At 38.4% G+C, this 21,658-nt stretch overlaps 1 protein-coding gene across 2 annotated transcripts; it reads left to right on the top strand.

Annotated features, from left to right (window-relative positions):
* The first annotated feature begins 18,589 nt into the window (after positions 1-18,589).
* Positions 18,590-21,658, top strand: sp7 (Sp7 transcription factor). Of its 2 annotated transcripts, none has more exons than XM_004068679.4 (2): positions 18,590-18,761; positions 19,890-21,658. In XM_004068679.4, the coding sequence occupies exons 1-2, from the start codon at positions 18,741-18,743 to the stop codon at positions 21,234-21,236; spliced, it is 1,368 nt and encodes a 455-aa protein (XP_004068727.1). In that variant the 5' UTR covers positions 18,590-18,740; the 3' UTR covers positions 21,237-21,658. The 2 variants fall into 2 exon arrangements, with proteins under 2 accessions (XP_004068727.1, XP_011473169.1); XM_011474867.3 differs by having other exon boundaries at positions 18,590-18,776.

The raw sequence follows: 21,658 nt of genomic DNA, 5'->3' as shown, positions 1-21,658 counted from the left end.
ACTGATATTTTTAAAACAGTCTGTGTGTGAATAGTTTTTGCAGTACCAAGTTTGTGTCAAACTTGCCACTATTAGCTTCAGCAGTACAAAATAAAAGGACATTTTTCCAAAATATTCTGCTGATGAAGCATGTTTACAGCTCTCTGACAATGGACTAAAGTCTATTTATATGTAATCACTGCTGTCTCATTGAAAGTATTGTACATGCACAATATTGAATTCTATAATGACAAGAAAAGCAATCTTACTGAATTGAATGTGTAAAGATTTTTGGTCTAAGATTAGTTTTCATCATCAATAGATATCAGTAAGAAATCAAGTCTTTTTAGATGTGGTCTGATATTTGTAGTTAAGAATTTTCATAATTGTTTTTAAGACTATCTGAAGAATTTTGTTTTAAGCTTTTTTAACAGAAAATTATTTTGTTACATGTTTTTATTTAGAAACTACATATATGTATAAACAGTTAAAAGTGCTGCATTTTCAAACAACAAAATAATGTTAAGTGTTTTTGTGCAGTTTTTTTTTTGACTATCTCCATGCAGGACTTGTGTTGGTTAATGGGCTAATTTTGAGCTAATATTTAAAGTTCAGTAAGGTGACAAAGTACAAAAAAACAGTGTGACACAGAATTAATGCAGGTTTCATATAACTTTTGTTTTGGAAATTTATTCCCTTTCAACAAGCTGGAAAGCTCTTTTTCCACTAAACAAATATGGTTACCTCTGATTTGTGTAGAAAAAATATTTTTCTTAAACAAAGTAATTGACTCAAAAAGACTATAAATTCCAAAAATGTTAAGTTCTTTAATTCTTTTCTCTCTTATAATCCCATTATCTTTATTCCCATGCAGATTTCCATCAAAACCATTATAAAAAAGTGATTGTTGAAGAAAGACCATCAGGACAGTGGGGGGGGGGATAAACTTTTAAAGAATTACTGAAAGAAACACATTAGGAGAACGTGACCGAGTCTGAGTGAAACTTTATGAGCTAATATAGACTGAAGGTAATTACAGCAATGAGAAGCAGCTGAGTTAATTGAAACTGAAAGCAGGTGTGAGTGGTGATGAGAAAGAAACCGAATTACAGAGCCACAGAACAGTAGAAGAGTGCTGAAAAAAAAAACTAAATACAAAAAATTAAGAATGAAAACTGCAGAATGAAAACAGGCAAACTAAGTGAAAGACACAAAACCCAACAAAAGCTGACTGTGTTTAAGGCTTAAGGAATCTATACTATTCTATTCTTTGAAAGTGACACAAACACATGTATGAGACAAAACTAAAGCTTGTGTTTAAAGGCCGTGTCACACAGCCACTTTCTTTCATGATGCATGCGTGATGTATGTAATTCATGTGTTTTTCTTGCGTTCGTCGATGTGGGCAGATGTCCTAAAAAGGTTTCATCCGACGAGTATATATGTGAATCCACATTCATTCTTCACGCACCCTTTTCCCTTCTGGCTGAAACACACCTGTCTGCTAATCAACCTATATTTATAATTAACAAAAAGGATGGCATTGCGACAGCCACAGGATAAATTATGGCTCCTGTAAAATGGGTGATTTAAACAAAAAACATCAATAGTACTAATATCATGTAAAAAGAAAAAAGAGGCTTGATCTATTGGTGAGGATAGTACAGTGTGTGCTTGTTTTGCTGATTGTTTAACGGGTGTTGCGGCATGGCGTCACTGGCCTGTGTGAATGTGGCAGCACTTAGTGGTTCTACTGACGCTTGGGCCTTTCTCTGTCTTTCAACACCACATCAGCACAGGATTCCTATCCTGTTACTTTGTGCCAAAAAACAGAAATCCACTTACTGCCCTCTTTTCCTTCCTCAGTCTCCCACTGTGCTTTCTGCAGGAAACAATTAATTGCAGTAACCAGAATGATAAGCATTAACTAAACAACATCAGCTCCTTCAATCTGTTCTGCTGTTATTTGCGTTGCCAGTGGATGTAAATGTTGACTTATCTAATGAGAGGCTCAGAAGCCATGCAGCTTAAATTGTCTTGTGGAGAAACGCTATTAAATAAAGACAGCATGTAATCGGCCATTACAGGAGTGATAAACGGTCAAACATGGCTGCTATAACCTTCAGCATTTGTGTAGGTAAAAAGGAGGGCAGAAAATGGATGATGCTATCTGCACGATAACCTCAACACTCTGTGGATGTAACTCTATACCCTCCAGTTGAATCTCCTTCTGCCGTTTGGCAGCCATTTGGAGCTGAGGTTACTTTATTGGTTTCCCTAATTGGTGCCAGTTTCCATTTTCATTTCCAAAAATTACAGTGGCGTCCTGTTCGCTCCCTGTGCATCCATACTCTGTGGACATATAAAGACAGAAAAACGGAGGGAGGGGGAAATAGAAAAGCGGACAGAAACAGCCAGCAGACACTCTGCTGTTCTTCAAGTGTAAACGTGTGCAGAGACCCTACGATGACTGTGCTTTGTTGTGTTTATGTGTGTATAATGAGTCATCAGTGATTAGCCAAGTTGATGTGGTCAGCAATTGAGAGGCAGAGGGAACACTTTACAGTCAGATCCTCAGTGGAAAAGATTCTATGCAGGGTGGGGGAGGCAGAGGAGCGACAGAGGAGCACATCGCTCCACCGACTGTAGGAGTAAATTGCAAAAAAATACACAAAGCTCACCACAGCTGAGCTCAAAAGTCGCTGTGACGGGGAGCAAAAAAAGAGGTTAGATTTGGATAAACACACGTGCAGGGGCTGCAGAAGAAGTAAACAAGGCAAAGAAAATTGGGGCTGAACCTCGGAAAATGTAGAAACCGGCACGGAGGAAGGTTAAATGTGGAGATTTTGACCTATTGTTTGAACTGTGATGTATTACTTGTCAATATTTAGTAGATTCTTATATTTAAAGCAGGCAAAAGACAGGGAAACAATGGAGTTCCAGGAAGGCAGAGTATATGTATTTTAAAGACCCACTCCGATGAAAACTGTGTTTGTGTTGTTTTAAACATGTTCTTGTGGCATTTTTCTGATGATGGAGGACATATATAAAGAAAATTAAGCTTAAAATGACATTTCTGAGGATTTCTTTCTTCAAATCATTGTGAATCAGGAGCAGACAAAAAAATTATTTTGGAAAAACCCTGTTGTTACATACAAATCGGCAATAAGCAAGCCCCAAGCTCCCTGCTCCACTCCATTCTGATGTATCTGTAACCAGTTTTTGTCTCTGCTCTGCGTTGTGATACCTCAGGAAGCCACGTGACACTGGAGGAATTTTCTTGGAATAGTCTCCGTTTATTCTCTGGTTACAACAAAATGTTGTGTCAAAAAGGTGCCACGCTTAGACAATTCTCGAAACTCTTCCTGATTAAGAAAACAGCAAAAAGAGAAGGGGGGGGCATCAACTTATACTCAGGATCTGAAGGACCCTAATAGCATGGAACACAATTGCCAGTTGTAAAATTAAAAAATATATATAGTTTTGTGTAATTATACAATTACGAACCTGTTACTTGGCTCAAAACTGTACAGCTGCAAAGCTCCAAAATTGCTCACCATTTTTGTTGCACCAATTGTGTTAGGTTGGGGTTGTGAGGGGCTGCGAGCTAGTGGGAGAGAGTGTAAACAAAACTATGGGAAATGAGCGCAGGCTTACAGTCCCACTCACAACTCAGAGGTGAATCTCTAATGAACCACTGCAGCACTGCAGAAACTATGTCCAAGAAAACAACTTCGATTTTTAAAAATGGTATAATCATAATTAAAAGATCGGCGTGGAACTTTAGCAGGCTGTTTTAGCTCTGTTAGGAAGTGAAATAAAGCTGAAAGAGGAGTGTCTTTAGGTTGTTTTTGAAGGCAGAGGGAAGCCCCTGCTCTGATGACTGCCAGCAGATCATCCCACCAGGATGGAGCAACATGTAAGCATAGTGTGGACCAACAATGGCTTGTGCCACAGGATGGCAAGGTCAGATGACGATCCTGGGAGTATGACTCAGAGTGAGCTCTTGTAGTTTAAACAGACGGGTGCAAGCGGGTCGACAAACACTGACGATCAAAATGTTTGTCAAAAAGTCACAGACGAATGCCTTCGCATGCACACAACAGGAAGGATCTGGAGGATCCAGAGCTCCACAGCTAAAATCACTGTGAGCCATTATTCAGAAGCTAATCACAGTAAATGTGATAATTGTATGCTTGCCCGTTCTTGGAACAGCAAAAATATACAAAGCTGCCGCTTCAGTTTACTCTCCCTCTAATTCTTCCATTATTCCCTAGAGCACTAACAGTTAAGTCATTACCAACCAACGCCATTAGGACCTTCTGTTACACGGTGGCTTGTAAAGATAACATCCACTGACATGAAACTATAGAAAATCAAACCAACAGGCTATCAAGAACATATAGAAATCAGAAAACGTATAATTTGTTTCTTTTTTTTTTTACAAAATCCGTCAATTTTGACCCAGTTGTTAATCTCATGTCAGGATTAAGGTACACGTCTGTGTGCCTGACTACATCAGTGTGTGTCTCAGACTCTGCGTGCTGGCAGGCCAAAGCGCCATTGTGCAGCAGCAACCACAGAGCCTCCTCGCCCCCCCACCCACCCATCCACCACAACAAAGAGCAATTAAACGCCGTAGCCTTGCCAGCTGAGGAGCCAACCGCCCGCCACACTTCCACAAACAGGCAGATCTGTTTAAAACCAGAGGGGAGAAGCAATAAAAGCCAACCTACCGAGAGCAAGCCCCTACCATCCCGCTGATTCAAACCAGAAGGTGACTGGCTTCACCGTATCACTCACTATCACTGTTCAGGCCCTCAGCATGCTGCCTTACATTAAACTATATCAGCGCAAGAACAAAGTTAAGTCAATTGTGAAACATACTAAGGCAGGTCTGCTGGATTTATTTTTATTTGCAAAAAGTGTGCTCAGATGGGTAATGTTTTTCTGTGTTTATTGCTGTGTTTCTGACAATGACAGACTGTTGCTCATCGAGATGCCAATATGCAACTATACTGTTTATCTGATACTTTTATAGATGAAAGCCTTTTCCTAGCCACATTAAAACAGTGGAAATGTTTTTCTTTCCTTCCTCTTTTCTTTTTTTTTTTTACATCAGTCCTCTCATACAGACTACATCCTCTATTTTATTGTTTTTGCCTAAATGGATGATCCTGTTTTCCCTGTAGCTCATTTGGATTTCATGTTGTCAGTACCCTATTCTAAGGCACACTGTCAATGAATGGTCCATTTTCATAATTATTTCATATATAAGATGACCCTCAACTCTACATCGCCTTGTCTCCTGATGACGAAGAGTTAGTCAATATGCTGTCGTGGATGGCTGAGAACCTCAGGACAAAACAGAGGTTTTAGTGATCAGTTCTGAAGATAAAAGAGAGATTGTTTTGTCTGAACAAAAAAATTACAAAACTTCTCAGTGTGTAAGAAACCTGGGCGTTATTTTTAACACTGAGATTAATTTTATCCCACAAATTAAAAATATAACAAAAACATGATTTTATCATCGTACAAATACTGCCAGAGTCCACCTATTTCTCTCTCTTGCCAGCAAAGAGGTGCTAATGCATGCTTTTCTTTCCAGCAGATTAGATTATGTTAATGCCCTGCTCTCTAATCTTTCCAGAAGAAGGATATCGAACCTTCAACTGCTGCAAAATTCAGCTGCATGCGTGCTGACGAAGACCAGGGATCGGGAACACATGACACCCGATTTAAAATCACTGCGTGCGTTTCAGAATTGACTTTAAAGTTGTTTTTATTAGTTTATAAATGTTTTTGTGGTCTCTTTCATTTCATTTATCTGATATCATTTTAAAGTATGAGCCCTGAGGTCCTCTGATACAGGCATTTTGGTTATTCCAAAAGTTAGAACTAAAACATACGGCAAGGCTTCAGTCAGTTATTATGGACCTCGCCTGTGGAACAGCCTCCCAGAGAGCCTCAGGGCCACAAAGACTGTTCATGTTTTTAAAGGGAAGCCTTAAGACCTAACTTTTTAATCCAGCTTTTAGTTGAAATTTAGTAACTTATTTGATCTTTTAATTATTTATGTTCTCTTTTTACCAATTTGATACATGTGTATTTGCATATATATATTTATTTATTTATTTATTTATTTAATTTATGTATCTATTTATTATAATGTAATTATTCATACTTACCATTTTATATGTCTATTAAGTTTTATTTATGTACTTATTTGTTTTTTTGTTTTTTTTTAAAATCTATTTTAATTTTTATTTTATTCCTTTTACATTTTAGTTGTAACTCCAGTGTTTTCGTCAAAGGGATCCTCCATATTTATGCCTGACCCTTCTGAGTGATTGGGTTCGCTGCAATGGGATCTCCCGGGTCTGGCTCTTTGTCTAGATCTGGGGGGTCCTGTGGTAGTGTATTTTTTGAACTAGAGTGGGGGGTCATAGATGAGGACATGTCCCCAAAACATCGTTTCGCCACTTCAGTACAAAGCCAGGTTTCTAAATTGCATCATTTTATCATACTTTTTATCATGGTGTGTGTATAGTTGAGTTGAGTTTGATTTTATTTAAGTGTCATGCACTCATGTGCCCAACCGGCTTGGGCTTATGTGACCCTGGCAGACAGAACACAGTCTGTGTGCGTGCGTGTGTGTGTCTAGGTGTGTGTGGGTGCGTGTGTATGTGTGAGGGGGGAGGGGTTGTTGGCATTGTGCAGGTTTCAAACAAAATATTTGTTTTGGTTTTAAATTTGATTATGTTTTTATGTAAAGCACTTTGGGTAGCTTGTGTTGTAAAAGTGCTTTACGAATAAAGTTTGATTTGATTTGATAAGGAACACTGGAACACTAAACTATTAGGCACATTAAGTATATATATATATATCTGCGTTTCGCCCACAAAAACAAACAACCAAACTGTTGCAAAGATGGACGTGCATTAAAAAGCATTTCAAAGAGTACCACTAGCTCCAAAGAGAAACTGGGTGTGTGTTTTATTCTGGGGTGCTGCTGGCAGCGCATGCTCTTCCTGGAAGGGGCTGTTCCTCACTTATCTATGTCGCAATGTGAGAACCCACTCATTTTTGTGGATCGAGAGAGGGCTGGTGCTCAGAGCTTAGGTTTTTAAAAGGAATGGTAAGTGATGTGTGAATGGATCAAAATACCGCTTTGAGGTTGTTTTTAGTGAGGAATTAACATTATAATGCACCTAAAAGTTCAAAGAAGTTAATTTTGTATGATATACTCCCTTTAAGTGAGTCCACAGTAACTCTAGAACAAGTTTTTAACACGCTACACACAAGCCGTGCAGCTTTATCCATGCAGAATTTGCCACATTAGCTTATTTGCAATACCTGTAACTACCAACCTTGTTTGTAACTCGTAAAGAAACGATGATGATACTGCTAAAACATGCGTTATTGTGGCTATGCTAACTCCCAACCTTGTTAGTAAAACATTTAAAAAAAACACTAACTGCAACACATCAGCCCTGTTACAATATTTGCAATAACACCCAACCATAATAATCCATGTATATAATATAAAATCCTTATATATTAATCCATACAGAAGACTCTGGATTATAAAGTGCACTGTCAAATGGGATAAACCCATTCTTGCAGAGAATAACTATTTTAGTGTCTTCCTAAAGTGGATGCTATGTGTTGTTCTGTCAACATTAAAAATGTGTTGAAAACTGATGACAGACAGAATCAATCAATGAAAGCAAATGCTATTACATAAAGCATCACAGCATTTATTAATGTTTTATTTTTGTGTTTTCATTACTTAACCTTTTTTAAACTTAAGAAAGTACATTTTTGTTCTAACAGAAACCACCTCAAACAATAGTTTTAGATGGTTCATCAGCACATTGAAAATTTTCATTTTGCTTGACTGAACTCTTATTGTTTTTCTGCTCACTTTTTGTCGGCCCTCGTGTTTGTCCCTGACCCCAGCAGAGGGCGGAAGAGCAGGGACCTGAGCAGCTGTGCAGCCTGTCCTGACCCCAGCCCACCAAAGCAAACTTTAGCCCAGCTCGGCCTGGGTTCAGCGTGGGCCGCATCGTGGTGTATCTGGTCAGGCAGCCTGGAGCCCTTGGGAGCTGGCAAGGGGTGCGGGCGTCCGGGAGGGGCCCCCTCAAAAGCCATCTACAAGGAGCCACACCCACAAGGCCATTACGGGGAAGGCTGATCTGGGCTTCTTCCGAGGCCGCCCGCCTGCCATTTTTAGAGCAGCAACAGAGTAGACCACATGCTGTGGCTTCAGTCAAGTGGGGGGAAGGAAGGTTTCTTCTTTTTTTACACTGGGAGCACCATGGGCTTTGGGAGGATACTTATGCACTTCAATAGAACAAGCAGGACGCTACTGTTTATCCACATGATAACTAAAAGAAATTTTTAAAAAAGTGAACATATCAATGGATTTCTTGTTGAAATTATGCTCCATCTTTTGTTTAACAACTCCTTTCATTTGCAAAGAAAGACAATTTTGCATTTGTTCTTGTGTCTCTTTTAAAAAGTAAAATGAAAATATGAAATAAAACTCCCATTTTCTGAGGAATAAGTTTTGTTCATAAAGTCTCAGGTTTTTTTTTTTTGAAGAGAATGTGTGGGTGAAACTTTGGGTGGTCTCAAGGAGAGAAGTCTTTTGCTTCCTCTTGCACACATGTGGTGCGGCTTGGCCCTTTTGTTTTGATTTTAAGGGTTGGAAATTCTAAGAAAGTAACCCCCCACAGGTCATTTTGCTTTTTCAACCATCCATATCTTTATTTTATTTTTCTACATATGCTCTGTCCAAACTTCTCCACATGCACTTGAGAGTTTTGTGATCATCAGACTCAACTTTTGCATGTTATAAAACTAATTACATTACAGGCCTAAAGCCATAATCCGTCTTTGCTGAATCCCTTTGATTATCTTGATCATCCTCTCCCTCAGAGATAAATACTGCCAAAGATTCACAAAATTTTTCTAAATTGAATGAAAACAAACAAGTCAATACTTTTAATTTGTATTTTACACAATAACTCGGCAGAGAGGGGGCACTTAGGAAATTTCCCCATTGTGGGACTAATGAAGGTATATCTTATCTTATCTTATCTTATCTTATCTTGAAACAAAGAGACATAGAGACCCACTGAAGGGTTTTATCCATCACCTGCAGTGCAACATGTTTCTAATCAGTACAGAAAAAATCTTGTTTTGTGAGTGGGAAACCCCAATGCTGCAGTGCAGAAAAATAAAACAAATGATGGGTAAAAAAAAAACTGTTTAAGAAATGTCTCTCTACACTTTGTGGGTCTTGTTGTTTGGTCAAATATTTAAAAGTACATTTTTGTTACATGTTTTTGTCAACATAAGTTATTAAATGAGACAACTTTTCATTAATATTATCACATAACATCAAACATTTTTTAACATAGGCCAAATGTGTCAAAAGTCCAATAATTGAGAAATGCTTTACAAAGAACAAATTCTGTTTTTTTTAAAGCAGGTTGAGAGACTTTACAACAAAGAATGATGGGCAATCAAAGTCGAGTGCTTGCGGCAAACACGTAGCACATGGAACAAATCACACAACGCATGGAAATGGACTTGACCATACAAAAACATAAAGAAACCCAAAAGAGAAAAACCTCAATTGACTCCCTTTAAAACACTACCTTCCTCCTTTTTTGGCGAGGTTCCGCCAAGGAGTAATGAGCTCCCACCCAAACCTCAGCACCAGGTGCTGTCAGGGTCTGGGGACATGACTATATGTAAAAACCAGAGGGGGCAGAGGATAAAGCGGTCGGCTGTCATGGTGGGTACAGGCCAAAAACGTTTGATGACTTTGCTTGCAGAAATTTGTATAGATTTAATAGCATGAAGCCGTTTGTTAGCTTAAGGAACCTAATGTGGAATTTCATGGTTTTCGCATGTGCATAAATACTACCAGTTTGGTGAAGGGTGATGATGAGACTCACTGGAAACACAGCAAAACACACATAAAAATATACTTAATGTATATTGCTTGCTCATTGCTCTCTATTGCAGTGTTTTTCAACCTGTTTTGAGACACAAGGCACACCATCAACCAGAATAAGAAATAAACTGTAGTTTGTATTTATTATATAAGTAATTCCTATCAAAGTGCCTTGAATAAGAATCCGCTAAGCACCAAAAAAGTTTTTCATGATTTTTCATATTCCTTACTACTCAGTGTGAAACCTGGTCCTGTTTGAATGAACACAGAGCTGATTTCCTGGCAAATAAATATTTTGTAGACACATAAAATCAAATTAAATAATTTTTCACAGATCTCTCATGGCACACTAGTATACCACAGCACACTGGTTGAAAAACTCTGCTTTATTGAACTACTACTAACAACAAAGCTTATTACTGGTAGCTTTGTTCCTAAGATTTCACATCATCTTAGAAGAATTGCAGCACAAAATGTATGTGTAATAGTCTGCCAGGTACAATAAGAAAATAACAAATACATAATTTAAAAAATGAAAAGCAATTGAATTATTGCAGAAAGAGGTCTTTTATTCTAAAAAATAAAATAAAATAAATTGGCTTTTGCCTTTTTTATATTTAAAAGTAGACAATTATGGATTATGAAAGTTTTCATAGTTAAATTAATTGTCTTTATAGTCAGGTTTGGTTTATTTCCTTGGAAAATTACAAAAATATTTCATGTTATGAAAATATTCTTAAGACAAAAAATATATAATTTATTGAAGACCATGGGAAAACTTCATAAACAAGCAAAAATCTGTCACAATTAAGACTTACCCCAGTAAAACAATCCAGTTGTTACAATAACAGATTGTGTCCTATTTTGTCAAAAGTATTAAAAGCTATAATGATGACTTTGCATTATACCGTTTCAGCTCTGTGTCTGGACTGAAACAACAAAATCTGACATTTAATTGGACAATAGCTGTTTTCGGGTCACTTTGTCAATGATGTTAGACAAAGATTAAAATATGTCTGTAATTTGAAAGTTAAAAAAATCTACTACAAAGTCATTTAAAATATTTATTATTTCAGTTTCACAGTAAAGACACACACAGATGTGTTTAAAAGTGAGATACAAGCTTTGACTTCCTTTATCTTTGGCAGAGTTGCATATCTGTAGCTCTTCAATAATGTAACAACATCGAGCAAAATTTTGTTTTCTTGAATTTGAAAACATTACTTAAAAAATGTAAATTCACATCACGTATATAAGACTTAAGTGGGTTTTTATAAGGATTATTTTTATTAAGAGTTGGAAATGTTGTTCGGAGCCGCTTTAGCAGACACCCCGCTGTCTCTCTTCAAAAGAGCGGCATCTCAAAGTCCCTTTCATTTTACAAACCCAGCATACTGAGATATTGAAAAGGCACTGTTATTGCTCCCATTGGGCCATCCCAACGGATTGGATGCACGACGCCTGTTGGGGTCATTAGGTGGCCACAGGTCTCTTCGACAGACAGGAGATTACAGACCAGATGTCAGCTTGTATACAGCATGAAGGCGGCGTCCTGAAGTTTGTTTGGGCGTAAACTAACTTCTGAATTTCTAGCGCTGTAACTTACATGTAATATAGACAATGACAAACAGTATAGCTTTTTTTAGAAAAAGAATTCATCTTGTGTCATTTTGCAAACAATAAATATTTTAGTAAGGAAAGCGATAACTGTCTTCCAGTTCATGTGGGATTATTTCTTGGATATGTGGTCACATGACAACGATTAGGAACACTCTTGACTTGACTGAGGGTGGGGATGTTGTTCTTGAAGGAATAAGCAGAAAAACATTTTCCTTTTTTTCTAGTTGCACTTACAAACACAGGGTCACTGATCTGTGCTCTTGTTGCTACAAATGACTGCTCCCGCATGGTTCAAAACCCATGCGGCAAAGTGGAGACAGACCACTCAAGCTAGAAAGGTCATTTTATTGAAAACACACTGTTGCTTTGCCTGTCGGACTTAAAAAGACATTAGTGAACGAACATCTGATGCCTTGATCAGCAGCAGGAATTTTACATTCACTTTTGCATTTTGGAACATCTCTGCTCAGTCGTAATCTCTGCAAATCTCCCCTCTTTCTCTCCTCTTCCCTACCCCCCCTCCCATTTTCCGTTGACAAGCTCTCCGAAACTTTGACCACACAGCCTGGAAAAATAGCACGGAGTCATGCTGCAAGGCAAGTTTATCCCTGACCCTGATTCCCTCTTACCACATTTCCATCAGCGGCGAAGTAAAACACATCTAATCGTTTCAATTTTCCCCCTCTGTCGCGATATTATTAACATTGTTAATTCTATGAGGCTTGCAGCCTGGAGGGGAATGTCAAGGGAAATGCATTATGACCAGATATTCCATTGATACACCATTATACAAGCTTTCTTGAATCCTCTGATGGTCAAACGATATCAAGAGGCCTATTTAAAACCAATGAAGAAAGCAGAAGACTACCAAGTTTAAATGGAAGGACACATGAAAATATTTCTATAATTTGCCTTTAGAGCACGTTCTGTCTGCTGTTTTTCTTTCTACAACTATCAGGTAAACGTCACTGCTGATTTTATTTTTTAAATTGCCTCAAGAATGGTGAATACCTATAGTAATATTTAGTTTATGCTAATTTTAGGTTTTTCTTTTTGTCAGCAGAGACACACAAAATGTATTGGATCAACTTCTAAAAAGATTTTTATGCAGTTAAAAACATTAGAGGAAATCTAGGTCTGTTTTAAGGCTGTGCATGGGGATGTGCTCGTTCACAGGATTGCCGCACAACAAGACATCTTGGCTGGAGCCTTTCTATGTGAAGTTTGCATTTTCTTCTCCCTAACCAGACTAAAATTACATGTATAATTTTAGCTACCTTTGGTTTGAGATTTTGCATGTTTCTCCCAAACCAATTGTAATTTTTTCAAAAACCTTATTTTGAAGTGCAATTCTTGCCACTGTACCATAGTAAATCAACTTTTTGTTTTTCAAAACCTCAAAAGAACTCATCTTGTATCTTTGTAGAAATCTGATGATGGCAGTCACTGATGCCAGGTGTGACTGAGTTTAAGAAACAGTTTGGCTGTGCCCAAATTCTCTCCCTTCTCCATAAGTAGTAAAAAAACTATATAGTGTGGGACTATCTAGTGCTCTGGAATTTAAAAGCAATTAGAAAACCATGCTACTTTTTTTTTAACCCTTAAAGAGATGTCACAGATTTTCTAAAACAAACAGTATTAACAGGGCACCATGGTGGCACAGTGGTTTGCGCTCTTGCCTCACAGCACGTTCTCCCCTTGCATGCGTGGGTTTTCTCCGGGGACTCCTGCTTCCTCCCACCATCCAAAATCATGCTTCATATAGGTTAATTGGTTAATCTAAATTGTCGCTAGGTGTGAATGTGAGAGTGTGTGGGTGATTGTGAACACTCTACCCTGCGACAGACTGGCGACCTGTCCAGGGTGCCCTCTGCCTGGACTGGGGACAGGCTCCGGCAGCCCCGTGACCCCGAAAGGGCATAAACGGAAGTAGATGAATGAAAAAAACAGTATTAACATTTCATGAAGACTATTTATGAATCCACTGTGTTCTAATGATTAAAACTTGGATTGTGTTATGAAAAAAAACAACGTACACACATTTTTTTCACAAGTTCCTGGGGGAGGATCCCTCCTTCATGTGGACACCCCTGAGGTTTCTTCTTTTTTCCGGAATCCGTTTTTTTCAGGGCTCTAAGGGCAGGGATGCCAGTTTAGTTTAGTCAGTTTGTTAGTTCAATTTAGTATTTTCCTATTGAATTCTATGTATTCATGATCCTTTTGATTTTATGTTTTACTTTTTCAATTACCGATACGAAGCCCATCGCGACAACTGTTGAGAATTTGGGCTATACAAATAAAATTACATTGAATCGAATTGAATTAAAAAACGTTCAAAACACTATAGATTGTGGTTTATCCTTTTTGTCAATGAACAATGATTTTATGCAAAAACTTCTGGGAAATGTCTAGGCCACTGGACTTTGGAATTCGAGGCTATGTCCGAACTCCCTCCCTACTCCCTAACTGCTAAAAAACTATATACTGTAGTGTGGGATTGTCTATGGTGCCCTGAATTTTAAAAGCAATTTTAAACACCACGCCCACTATTATTTTTTTTTCAAATGGCAAATATGACATCAAACGTAACTTCAAACACAATGCATTGTGGTCTATTTTTGTCAATCTAGTGAGCATTGAATGCTCACTGCTTTTTCGCAGAGACGTCTGGAAAATGATTTAGGGCAGGTGATTTTGGAATTGTAGATTCGGACAGAAACGGCAAATGCACTACTAAGTAGATAGTAGTGAAGGAATTCGGACACAACCTTTGAGTAAAAGTAAACTCAACTTTACAGTTTTTCTCAGTCGCTTTAGTACAATCCTCAGATCAGAATTGAAGTTTGCAAATACGTGTGTGCATTTCTCAAAACAATTTGTACAAACAGCAAAACACTATGGATTTCTTGCAAAAGCCTGTAACTTGCTCAAAATATTTAGTTCATCTCTCATAACTAAGTCTTTATGTCATTGAACATGTCAGTGCCATCAGAATGTCAAGTCCTTGTGTCATTGTCTACGAACAAGACAGTCAAATTACTTTGTCATGTTGTCAATATAACTGTGTACTTTAGAGGGAGGTTCTGATGTAAACTATGGATAAAGTTTTGATGAAAATTATTGTCAAATTTAAATTACACCTTTTTTATTTAATTGCAAGAGACTGGACAAGATTCACATTTACACTTTTATTGTTCATATTGTAATTTGTTGACAGACCATGTCATACCAACATAGAAAAAAACCACTGCTAACAGTAACACAAAGGGAAAAATAAGATAGGACAATATTCTGTACAACAGTCCAGGCAGTGCAGTAGGAATTGGTGTGGTCTTCCTTCCCCATCTTGTCGTTCCTGTATGTTAGGCCACAAATTCTCATCCACATCACAGCGAACATCCTCTCTTGCAATGCAGCGAAATATGTTTGTCACATTATGACAACTTGGTCAACCATTTTGCCGTTAATGACTTATACGATGAACTAATGACTAGGTGTTTTGAGGAGAAAGACTATTGCACAGTGAACTATATAATACATTTTGATCAACATGACATAAACAATTGATAATGTAGCAAAGAGCAGAGAATTATAAATAATCATTTGCATGGATGTACCAAAGCAATTGCAACTTGTTCAAAGAAGTGAGAAACTGCTTATATGATGTGCACAAGTGACATCATGATGTGAAGATTGAACAAACAGTTTTGGGGATTTCATTCTGATCTGAGAATTGTACTAAAGTGACTGAGAAAAACTTTAAATTGGATGTAGCTGAATAAACGAGGCTGAAGGCCTCTTTTTGTGTTTTTTAAACGTGGCGAAAGTAGCGTTAGGATTTCTGTTCATTGGCGTCCTGATAGTTGTTAGGTTTTTTTTTGCAGTAGTGTCGTCCACTGCTTTGCCTACAATTAGAATTAAATTGTGTTTACCTAAATATTGTTTTCAAATTGATTGGAAAATTTGGTATCTGTGATTTGATGGAGATTTTGAACAATTTCTGCATAAAACAAATAAAATGTGGGGGAAAAAATTGAGTGGAAAATTTGAGCAGCGAAAAAAACTGCAAATGTAAATTAAACCTGGCAGCCGTGTAGAGGTGGAATGCTAACACATTTTGCAGTACGCTAATGCTAACGGTTACTTGTAATTTATTCTGAAGGCGTAATTGAAGTGCGCAGTTGTCCGTCCAGGTTTTCTGCTGACAGGTCTACATGAATTCAGTTTTGAGGTGTTCAAAATTTTTTGGTCAGTGGAGATTTACGCAGTTTATGCGTATTTTACATAATTTATACGCAAGTATTATTATCTAACGTAATTGTGTGTAATTCTTGTGAAATGCATATACAAATTTGTGACATTCCACAACCGTTCCAGTCTAAAAGACTTTTCATGCATGTACCACAGATGTATAACTTTTATATCACGTTAAAAAAAAACAGAATAAACATCTGATAATTTAATTGTTGATTTACTTGCTCTGTGCTCTTTACTTTTCTACAACAAAACAAAACTACAATATTTTTGCATTTTACAGTAATTCTATGTAACTTAGTAAAAATAAGTATTTTTTGGTCCACAAATTTGTAAAAAAAACTCAAAAGGACTATGTTACAAATACATAAAAAGAAAATTTGACAAATGTTTTTTATCTTTTCTCTAGTCAGTCATATGGTTTTTATCCCAGTGCAACTGCCCCCTGTTAATGAGTTAGCTTTGCTACCAGAAGCACTTAAATACATCTGATAGCAGTCATATGGGCATTAACTCTCCATATAAACATGCCCACCCAACGCTCCGGGGTTCAGCAAGCTGGTAGTACCCAAAACCCAAAACTATAGCAACCAACACGGAGCAAGAAATAGAAAATGGAGCAGAGAAAGCTTTTTGAAGAGACTGTTAAGGGCAAAACACATTCTCTAATTATAGATCTCACTTGTTCTCTTTTGAAGGCAACTGTAAATGGGAGCACGCCGGCGTTTAGGATTACTACAAGTCTTAAAACGCAACGAAATGCAGACCGCTTTACTGCAACTTTAGAAGGTTTTTATTTTGCTCCCCTGTCATTTCACTTCAATTGTAAAGAATTAATGAATCTTAAGAAGAAAAAGGAACTTTTTACTTAAAGACACGCAGTGACAGACCATGTGTTAAATGAGAGGAGAGGGAAATACCTCAGAAAGTGTGAAAAGATTGCCACGTAAGACATATCCATTGGATAGATAGATAGATAGATAGATAGATAGATAGATAGATAGATAGATAGATAGATAGATAGATAGATAGATAGATAGATAGATAGATAGATAGATAGATAGATAGATAGATAGATAGATAGATAGATAGATAGATAGATAGATAGATAGATAGATAGATAGATAGATAGATAGATAGATAGATAGATAGATAGATAGATAGATCCCAGGTCAGCGGCCTTGTGGAAGAGTGTCCGCCATGAGTTCAAATCCACAGTCGAATTATGCCAAAGACTCGAAAAATGGGACCCAGTGTCTCCCTGCTTGACACTCTGCATTAAGGGGTTGGATTGAGAAATGGGTCAAATGCAAAGAACAAATTTCACGCACTTAACTGTGTAACAACAGTACTTTAAGATAGATAGATCTGGAGGACTGTAAATGACTGGATGTGAAGTCTTTGTTCTTCTATACTCACATCCTTGTGGAATAAGAAAATAAAGCGATAAAGGTCAGTTTGAGAGCAGACTGCCAAATATAGCTGCTGTGTTCATGTGAGGGCCAGACTCTCCAGAACGACAAGCCCTTCTCTGACCATGCCCTGTAATTGAGGAGAAAAAAAGGACAGAAATTATATGTTTATTTTCGACAACAATTTTAATCTTCTGTGCTCTCTTTCAGAAAAAGAGACGCCCACAAAAAGGCTCTGAGAATCTGCTTGACGCTGGCAGTGAAGATTTTTGACCATTTTCTTTCCACAAGAAATGAAATCCCCACAGGAGCATCAGAAAGCTGGGTCGGATCTAAAAAACGAAAGAGAAAAAAATTTAAAAAGAAAAATGTTTGTCACAAATGTTGCAGTTTTATGGCTGGAAGTGTTAGAAAACCTGTTTGCTGTCATTTTTAAAAGACTCAAGCCTGTTAAAAAAAAAGGAAAATTCATTTATACAGTTTTCTGGTGGGAAAAACTTCCTACATTTTGTCACGGTTATTTTTGTCATGAAAATATTGGAAAGTATCACTTAAACGTGATTTTTCTATGCTGATGGAATGATTTTCAGGGTTGAATCTCATGTTTTGTAATTCCTAGTTATGCAGTGGTTTAAGTGTCTAGATTTAAATGATTAGATTTTTGATTCCTGTATTCCCTATCTTAATTAACTTTAGTTTTTTGGGTTTTTTGTTTTTGTATTTGACAGACATCTTTCTTGAATCAGCAGCATTGCCAGTCATTCCCCTGCAGAGTCTCAGACTTCAGTTAATTGGATGTGATAATCTCCCATTTATTTTACTGAACAACTTGATCCTTTTCCTTTATGCATGATTCCATCGTTCAGCCTCTTTAACCATCACACTAATGTCTGAAAAAGCAGTTAAGTGCATTTAAGACTATTGGAAACAGAGACAGGGGTTAAACCAGAATAATAAAATCTCAGACAGAAACCACAAACTCGCTCAACTTCACTTCTTTTATACTTGTGGCAAAACTTTGGGCTGTTTTGTTATTTTCCGTTTAAAAACCAGCAGAATGACTGATTTTTGTTCTCAGTTTTTCTTTTTTTTATTATTATCTGCGATGTCCATGGGGATGCAGATCATCTCATAGGAGTGCTGCTTACAGTAATCATCATGTTTACACACATCAGAACTAATCTTAACTGGGGAAAAACTAAATAAAAGCAAACTATATCAGCTGATTCGTGTGTAATTCATTCACTTATTTGCTATAAGTTCGAGGCTCACGGTTTAAGGAGGTGGGATCTCATCTTTTTAGCCACCAATCTCCGTCCGTTTCCCTCCATCCCTGATTCTTTTTTATTGCTTCTTCTTCAAAGAGCTCGTAACCTATAATTAGGGGGCGGGGCCTCGGAGCCTCAAAACACTTCCCCGCGTGAGAGCCCGACTTCTTCCAAACTGTCCCGGGACTCGGAGCTGCGCCTCTCCCCTCAGCTTCCTTAGGATTTTGTTTCTCAGGGATGGCCGCATCTATTCTGGAGGTAGGAAGTATAATTGTAAGTAAAAAGTCATTTTCCTTCTTTTTTTTCCTTTTTTTTTAAACAGAATCTGTTGCAATTTTGGTAAAAATTGAAGTAATGGGCAATGTCATAGGGTTATATTTTTTTAAAAACTGTGTTTGGAATATATTTCTATCTTTTTCTTTTTTTAATCAAATTCAAAATGTTAAACAAATCTACTTCTCTAGTAAGTGAACATTTAGAGCTGCAAGATATCATAAAATATATTTGAATTATGTTTAAAAGTTAGTGGCTTAAAATCATAGACAAATTCCCTTTAGTTTTATTTGGAAAGTCTCACCTCTGACAGGAAGTCAGATGAAGAAGAATATTTCAGAGTATAATTTGATTTTACGTGTTTGCATATAATAAATATTAGAGTGTCAAATTAAAGCAAGAAGGTTTGGGACATTTAAATTTTTTTTATTATTTTAAAATTATAATAGAAAAACTCTAATTATACTTGAAAAAAATATTTTGTTTGTGTGTGGTAAGACAAAACGTCTTTTTTGTGCCCTGCATTATGATGTAATTTGTTTGGCAAGTTGTGAGAATTAGAGTTGAATATAAATGTTTTTACTTTATTGAGTTTAAACATGAAGAAAAGGGTTTTTTTTAATAGGTTGCACTAAAACTCCAAGAGTTTCAAAAATAATGGATTACATACACTTAAAGTTAATAATTATTTTTAAGAATTAACACCAGTAATACATTTTTAAATATCTCAAATATGTCTTTTTGTACAGATAGTGTGAGAAAATTACCTAAAGAAAACACAACTCTTTATAATATTTTAACCCATTTTGGCTCCAAATAGGTTTGAAACAGGAGTGTGCAGTTTCTCACACGATTGAAACACAAACTGATTGAAGATGAAAGAAGCCAGGATGTAAAGGATGTCAGTTAGGAGTTTATTCATGTTATCAGCTTCACTTTCCACTGCCTGAAATGTAGCTAATCACCTAAAAATGGGGAAACTAGGAAAAGCCAGTGGTGACGCTTCAACATACGTTTTTTATTAGAGTTGACACTGACAGAAGCAACGGCAGCTTGCAGCCATTTCCTCCTGACAGTCTCATTTTTTCTCATTTACTCCCTTGTCCTCACCAGGAAGACACTCGCTATGGCTCCAGTCCTCTGGCTATGTTAACTGCTACCTGTAACAAATTTGGCAGCACCAGCCCTGTCAGGGATTCGGCTACACCAGATAAGACCGGCAGCACCACTCAAGTAAAGAAGCCATACGCCATGGCCTCTGACCTTCAAACAGCTAAAATCGGGCGGACGACAGACGCCAGTGGCCTGGCGGACTCCTACACTGGCTCCTTCACCACAGCTGGAGGAGGTGGCGGTGGGCTGCTTACTCCATCTGGAAGCCCCCCTTCTTCAGCTGGAGGCTACTCGACAGAATATAACCCCTTCTCCCACTCTTTCCAGACCTCAGTCTCCCAGGATCCGTCTCTTCTCGTGTCCAAAGCCCACGCCACAGCCGACTGCCTCAGCAGCGTGTACACCTCGCTGGATATGACACACCCTTACGGCTCCTGGTACAAAGCTGGAATCCACCCCGGCATAACTTCTGCCCCAGCTAACTCTACGTCTTCCTGGTGGGATGTCCACCCCAACTCTAACTGGCTGTCTGCAACACAGCCCCAAACTGACGGAGGTCTCCAGGCCTCTCTGCAGCCTGTAGCACCGCAAGCGTCCCTCAGCCCACAGCTGCCAAGCTACAGCACTGACTTTACGACGCTCAATCCAGCACCGTATCCCTCAGTGGGGCTGGGATCCTCCTCACATCTCCTCCAACCCTCCCAGCACATGCTGCCCCAGGATATGTACAAGCCCAAGCCTGTACCAAGCACAGGGCTAATTGAGAGTCCCATGGGCCTTAAGCCTGCCAGGGGATCAGGAGGTTATAGCGGAGGGGGGACGCCAGGCAGATCTTCGTGTGACTGCCCCAACTGTCAGGAGCTGGAAAGACTGGGAGCTTCTGCTGCTTCCCTGAGGAAGAAACCGGTCCACAGCTGCCACATCCCAGGCTGTGGGAAGGTTTATGGCAAGGCCTCCCACCTGAAGGCCCACCTGCGCTGGCACACTGGCGAGAGGCCCTTTGTTTGCAACTGGCTGTTCTGCGGGAAGCGCTTCACCCGCTCTGACGAACTAGAGAGGCACGTGCGCACCCACACGCGGGAAAAGAAGTTCACCTGCTTGCTGTGCAACAAGCGCTTCACACGCAGCGACCACCTCTCCAAGCATCAGAAGACCCACGCTGATTCTGCCATGCAGGGTAAAGCTGGAGCCGTGGAGGGAGACACTGATCCTCGGGGGGAAGACACCCCAGAGCTCAACTCCAGCACAGCACCGGCCAATCCCGCCACTGACCAAATCACCGGCGGAGAGGAAAAGACTGGCACACCTAATGGAGTGGAGAACAGCAGTGGATTGTTGGAGATCTGACTGCTTTAAGGCTTCTTTCAAACACATTTATGTACGATAGAAGTTTGGGGGTTTTTTTCCGAAGAAACTTTCTTTTTTTTTAAATGAGAAAAATTCTTCAAAAATAAAAAATGATTGATGGTAAAAAAAAAACTGACAACATAAATGACTGAACATGTTTTTGGACGCATTCACTTTCTCTAGAACATTCACACAAAGAGCACATGCACATGTCCACATTTGCATGCACGGGAATAACTGCAAACAAATGTGCCAGCACATATAATACATTCATGCATGCAAAGGTGCCCACAAAAATATGCGTGTTCAGAAACACATACCAGTAAACACGCTCATGCACACATCTTGAAGTCTGCTCACATTTTCTGCCTTTCAAATGAGACAAACCACTGGGGAAATTGCAAAAAAAGAAAAAAACAAAA

This window comes from Oryzias latipes, chromosome 5, assembly GCF_053564925.1.
Source record: "Oryzias latipes strain Hd-rR chromosome 5, Olatipes_Hd-rR_3.1".
Taxonomy (NCBI): Eukaryota; Metazoa; Chordata; class Actinopteri; order Beloniformes; family Adrianichthyidae; genus Oryzias; species Oryzias latipes.
This window is presented reverse-complemented; position numbering and strand designations above follow the sequence as displayed.

Bases quoted from the DNA above. Each gene is read 5' to 3' on its own strand.
- sp7 (XM_011474867.3), top strand. From the start codon at position 18,741: ATGGCCGCATCTATTCTGGAGGTAGGAAGTATAATT. The intron at 18,777-19,889 runs GTAAGTAAAAAG...TGTCCTCACCAG, and splicing joins TGGAGGTAGGAAGTATAATT to GAAGACACTCGCTATGGCTC.